We start from the raw sequence: 6229 nt of genomic DNA, 5'->3' as shown, positions 1-6229 counted from the left end.
AATCAATGCATCCTATTTCAACAGTTGATGAATGTAAAAACGATAGAACTAGTCATCATGAGATGTGTATATACATGTATGTTTGTCCACCTGCACCGAACGATGTATGATATTATTGTTCCACACAAAGAGCAATCGAGTCACCAATCGGGGATTTTTGTTACTGCAAATGAAACAAAATTATCAGTGAAAACAAAGAAGAATTCAACGGTTGCCTTTGACAGTTTAATATCTAAGGTATTGCTTATTCTATGATTTATCAACTTTTTTTAATGAAAATCATGTTCATTGATTTCGAGTTTGTTGTAACTCTGTGGAAGCGTTCTGGTGCCATCAGTGAGATTTGTATTATGTCCAACGTTTGACGTATTAACTCCTACATCCATGAATATTTACATCCGCCCTTTTCTTTTCCACTGAAGAAATGACGTTCATTTCGTATGAACAACAAAATGAAAGGCGCGAAAATAACGTCAACACTGCTTAGCGATTACGGGCCGCTGTTTTGACGACGTCCACATATAGTCAGGGAGAACGTTCTTTAGATGACGTCGTGGTTGTTTCGTGAAAAGAATTGCCAGAAAGATGTTTTTAATGTTAAATGCAACAAAATGTGTGCAATTTATAATATAATCTTGTTTACAAATGGAAAGGAAATATAATGTAAATATAAGAAATGAAATGTATTTTTTCGGTGTATGCGAAATGAACGATAGAATAGGATCGGCAAATTACATGAATCGCAAGTTTTTGTACGACTAATTGAAAAAAAAAGTTACATTATTTTAAGTTAAGAAGAAATCATGAATTGTAACGGGACACATCACGTGGGGCAACATATAGAAACGAAACAAAAGATCCCCTAGTGACCATTTTTATCAAGCATTGGTTCAAGTCCCTCATTTGCCGAGATTTCCTGTACGTAATTCAAATCAGAAAAGTAACATTTTGTCTCGATTTCGTGTAAACACAATTTTTTCATTAAGCATATCTGTGATAACTTAAACAGAAAGGGATCAGCATTTTGTTTACAATAACTATTTTCAACAACTGTCTTATCTTTCATTTCCTACATTAAGAACAATCACAATATATGATAAGTCCTTATTCGAGGCATTAAACGTTCCAGCATAATTAGATTTTGTCCTTTACATACAGTTAAGGATATAATTAAATACATGTAAGTTGATCGGTTAAATTGGTTGCACTTACTTGTATAGTTTTCTTTTATTTTAAACTTTGATTATCAATTCGACATAAGATATAGTCGCACCTGGAGGACGTAATCGCTGCGGGCATGCTGCCATACATTAAGATTAACCCCGTAAGCGTTATCTCCTATAAACTTTTAAAATCCCCCAAATTTTATCTATTTATTTACTTCCTGTTTCAGTTAATTTCTACAATAAAATTAATCTGTGTTCAGCTTACTGGGAAATAAAATGAATATAATTATATTGGTAAGATTTTTTTCAAATTAATGGTCATTTGTCTACAGATCAATGAGGTAAGTTATGTGTACCAGTACGACCTATTTACCAACTGATTAAACTCATTTTGTTTTTTTCCCTTGCATGTTATAAAATTTGTAAGAATAAATTGCGCTAGGAATAAAACTGAAAATATAATAAGAAATAGTCTTCGGAATATCAACTTCCGGGTAGGTTCTACTGAATTATGTCATATTCGCTAGACAACTGTAACCGGATCTTCGGGTTTTCGAGGTGTCATAAGGTCAATTGGTAGCGTTCTCAGTATGAATCAACCTGATCTATTTTAATAGAAAATGTATTTCATTTCACACTATCCCCGAGATGGAAAATCTTGAAAACATGTATGCATCAATTTGTTGTACCACCCGACAACAAAGTTGTAAGTGGGAGGGGGTATACTGGTTTCAGGTTGTCTGTCTGTCTGTCCGTCCGTCTGTCTGTCTGTCCGTAGACACAATGTTGTGCGCACCAACTCTCCTCATCCCCTTGACACAATTTAATGAAACTTCACAGAAGTGATCAGTAACAACAGTAGTTGTGCATGATGTATGTTTGGTTCTTTCAGAAAAAATCATTGCAGAGTTACGGGACTTTGATTTTTTTTACTATACTATATACATATAGTCTGCATATGCAATTTTGTGCGCACCAACTCTCCGCATCCCCGTGACACAATTTCATGAAACTTCACAAAAGTGATCAGTAACAACAGTAGTTGTGCATGATGCACGTTAGATTTTTTCAGAAAAAAAAGCAGAGTTATGGGACTTTGTTTTTGTTACTATACTATATACATAGACACAATCTTGTGCGCACCAACTCTGCTCATCCCCTTGACACAATTTAATGAAACTTCACACAAGTGATCAGTAACATCAGTAGTTGTGCATGTTGCGCGTTAGGTTCTTTAAGAAAAAGAATTGCAGAGTTACGAGACTTTGATTTTTGTTACTATACTATATACGTACAGTCTGCATATGCAATCTTGTGCGCGCATAAATTCCTGAACTCATGCACACAATTAAATGAAACTTAACACAAATGATCAGTAGTAACCCTAGTTGTGCATGGTGCATGTTAGGTTCTTTCAGGAGAAAATTCTGTACAGTTATGGGACTTTGTATTTTGATAATATACTATATACATACAGTCTGCATATGCAATATTGTGCGCACTTAATCTCCCGAACCCTTGCACACAATTTAATGAAACTTCACACAAGTTATCAGTACCAACCCTACTTGTGCATGGTGCATATTACGTTCTTTTAGATAAATATTCTGCAGAGTTATGGGACTTTGTTTTTTGTTACTATATTATATACATAGAGTCTTTATACTTACAGTCCACATAATTATGCAGTCTTGTGTGCGTCATATTGCAATGTACTGTGTCAGTGCATGCGGGGGTTACATTCATCACCTTCAGTGACAGCTCTGGTTCTCATTTATTTCAGTCGTATATTGTATGTATAATGAAAGAAACAGAAGGTCGAGTATATATAGTATGATGCTTAATTAATGCGAAATGGGTCTTAAAATGATTACTTTTATATTATTTTGCCCTTTTTTCAAATCAAGAAATTAAAACATGATACGAGTAGGAATTTTTCCAAGCAAGCTTTAAGTATATGTTTGTTCCTATTTGTTTAATAACTATTTGATTCGTTAGATAACCATTCTACTGGCACTAATACTGACAACAGTAATAGAGCTGTCAACACTTTTTGGACTGGTAGTCTACTGGCGAGTTGCTAGGGAGGCCCCTGTACAGCCAAGATTGTGCTTTCCGTCATCTGCTTTCGCCAGTAATGTTGATGATTTACAAAAGTTAAAAAAGGAGAATGATATGTATTGTGGCAATGCCAGCTATGTGCTGCACATACTTGTGAACCAGGTAGGCTCATAATAGCTGTTATATCTTTTTAACATCGTTTTCAGACACCAAAGTATAAATACAAGTAGGTATTACAAATTTCTAGACTCAGAACAAAAAGTAATGATTAAAACATTACAGAGAATGATTTTATAAATGAAGAGTATCGTTATCAAATGTCTGCAGTTCAGTTCATTATTATGCTGCTAGCATTTATCCATTTGTTGTTATTTCTGTTATTATTACATGCAACATGATGATGAAGTTATATTACTACTACTGTTATAATTATCATTATCATTAAATGTTATTATCATTTTTATAAAACATGTTGTATACTGATTACGAGTAATATTTTTTCATTTTAACTGTTATTATCTCTCGTTCTTGATATATTTTATAAAATGATTGTATCTGTAATCTTGGTGCATTTTTTAATTCACAGACTGTTGCAGAAAAATACAACAATAATGCAAATCCAGGTAGGTATATTTTTTATCAAAATCTGTATTTAAGAATGAAATACTTTTATTTAGTAAACTGCGCTTCTAGCATTTAACAAATCTATGATATTATATCACATTTCTAATGTTACAGTTCATTTCAGAACATTCAACTATAGACTTCAGAGGAGATAGTTGTACTCCTTCCGACACAGACGGGTTAATGTTGAAATTAGACAGTATTTCATTGCATGCAAAACCAGGTAAGTTATATGGTACATAAATATGCATAATTATACAAAAATATCGTCTGCTTTACAGTCATTAGAATAAACGTCTAAACTATACGTATAGCAAACAAACGATCTAACATATAAATTACATTATGTTTGGATAAAATGCTTCCTGTATTTATGACTTTTGACCTAAAACAAGATTACACTTTCAGTGTTCAGTTTTTATTTCACACATTCCTATATAGGATATGGTATAATCGAAAATATATTTTCGTTACAGGTTGTTTGAAAGCTTCGTCATATTTGTGTATCAGTTTCATACAATTAAAGGTTAAACAATATACTGTTTTGTTGTTTTGTTAATTATACATGTAGTTTAAAAGGGCCTTTAAGCTAAATGGGTTACCGTCTATAAATTAAGAATCTACTTCCTTCCATACATACTTAATTTGTGTGATACAGCTGAGTTTAACTAAGTATTCAGAATAGTTCTGAATGACGAGTCTTAAAACAATGGCATGTATATTAAAATATGCAAATGCCTAAATAGATTTTGCATATCCTGACCTTCAAATTTTCTCTAAATGCTGAGATATTCTTTCAGTAGCAGACTTTACTTCTTTCTATTTTTTTTTTAAACGTGATGTTAAGTGTTACGATTTGTTTGACATTTCTAAGCACTGCTTTATGGTGATTTTTAGATATTTTTCAATGCAAAAGTTTTGGCCTTTACCGCGTTTGCTTGGATTTTGACCGTTTTTACATTAATATGTTTCAGTTCCTGGAAGACCAACAAAAATATATTGGAAAACAAGTACAAAATTTAACAAAATGCAAGATATGCAATTCTCGGTAGATGAAGGTTCACTCTACATACTGAAGTCAGGTTATTATTATATATCGTCCCAGTTGACATCAAGAGTGGAGAACAAGACAATCGGCGAAAGTAATGATCAAACATTGGGACAATTTTTAATCTCGTACAGAGATGGTACAGAAAGAATTTTGCTTGAAGACGCCAAATCACCATGTGAATTAGCTGTCGAGCAATCAGAGCATACAAGCACTATTGGTGCTGTTTTCTATCTTGAGGAAAGGGAACAAATCTACGTGGCAACATCGCATCCGTACCATCTGCTTTCGGGTGACAGCATCAACTATCTGAGTATTCTCAAGACATAGAAAGATATCAAGTTGACATCGATTCATACAAAGCTAGCAGCAGTTAGTTTTACAACTGACATCAGAAATTTAATGTATCAGCTGTTCAAATTTTCTAAAGAATTGACAATCTTTATCTCTCACTTTAATTTACAGACATCCAAAATCACGAAGTTCTAATTATTACAAATATTGAGGGGGCCAAACTTCGAAGCGACCCTGTAATCTTAAGCCATGTAACACAAGTAACATCTGGATGATTTCTGTTATATCTGGTCAGCATAGACAAGTCAAAAAATATGCATGCTGAGATCATATTGAATTGACTGGACGACTGTATAGTGCTTGTTTATTGTAATTTGGATTTTCACGCATTTCTGCTCGATTTTGAAAGAGCTGGAAGATATAAATGAGGCCCACAGGTTAACTGCAAGAATATTAATAGAAAATTCTAAAATCTTTTAAACACCAAAAAATCTGGATTATGAAATATATCGACCATATTAACCTTAAATACTCACAATATTATTCGTCCGATACAATATTAATTCCGAACTCTAAGACGATCCGCAGCAGTTACCATATAAAATCGTCTATACATGAATCTACGATAAAATATGGTTGGCTGTTACATTTCACCCCCTGCGATTGTGAATAAGAGATTCTACTTCTTATTATTTCAGGGCCAAATGGTTGCAAACAACATTTATAAAACACAATTTTGATAAAAAGAAAGTCATACTGACTTATGTGTAGGACAGTAAAACACGTTTTGATATCTATGAGCGAATTCAGTTAGCTCAATTGTGATTAAGCGGTGACGTTATAAATTTATGGCATAAAGTTTGACGTCATAAATGATGTGACGTCATACCAAAGTTACGCTTGTAATCAACTAACCTATTTTGATTGTTCGGATTATAATTAATTTGCGAGCTGTTAGATAACTAGTTTATAAATACTTCTCAAAATTCTAATAAAAAAGGAAAAAAATATCAGATCTATACGTTCCATCGGCTAT

General features: G+C 33.1%; 1 protein-coding gene across 2 annotated transcripts; it reads left to right on the top strand.

The window, feature by feature from the left end:
- Positions 1 to 1092: 1092 nt before the first annotated feature.
- On the top strand, positions 1093 to 5615 carry LOC123555543 (uncharacterized). 2 transcript variants are annotated; one of them, XM_045346154.2, is made up of 5 exons: positions 1093 to 1460; positions 3165 to 3389; positions 3814 to 3850; positions 3976 to 4074; positions 4826 to 5615. In XM_045346154.2, exons 1-5 carry the CDS (start codon positions 1443 to 1445, stop codon positions 5227 to 5229), a joined length of 783 nt encoding a protein of 260 aa, XP_045202089.1. In that variant the 5' UTR covers positions 1093 to 1442; the 3' UTR covers positions 5230 to 5615. The 2 variants fall into 2 exon arrangements, with proteins under 2 accessions (XP_045202089.1, XP_045202088.1); XM_045346153.2 differs by having other exon boundaries at positions 1093 to 1507.
- The last annotated feature ends 614 nt before the right edge of the window (positions 5616 to 6229 follow it).

The sequence above is a fragment of the Mercenaria mercenaria genome, chromosome 7 (assembly GCF_021730395.1).
Source record: "Mercenaria mercenaria strain notata chromosome 7, MADL_Memer_1, whole genome shotgun sequence".
NCBI classification, from domain to species: Eukaryota; Metazoa; Mollusca; class Bivalvia; order Venerida; family Veneridae; genus Mercenaria; species Mercenaria mercenaria.
Note: the sequence above shows the minus strand (reverse complement) of the source record. Positions and strands in the feature narration are given on the sequence as shown.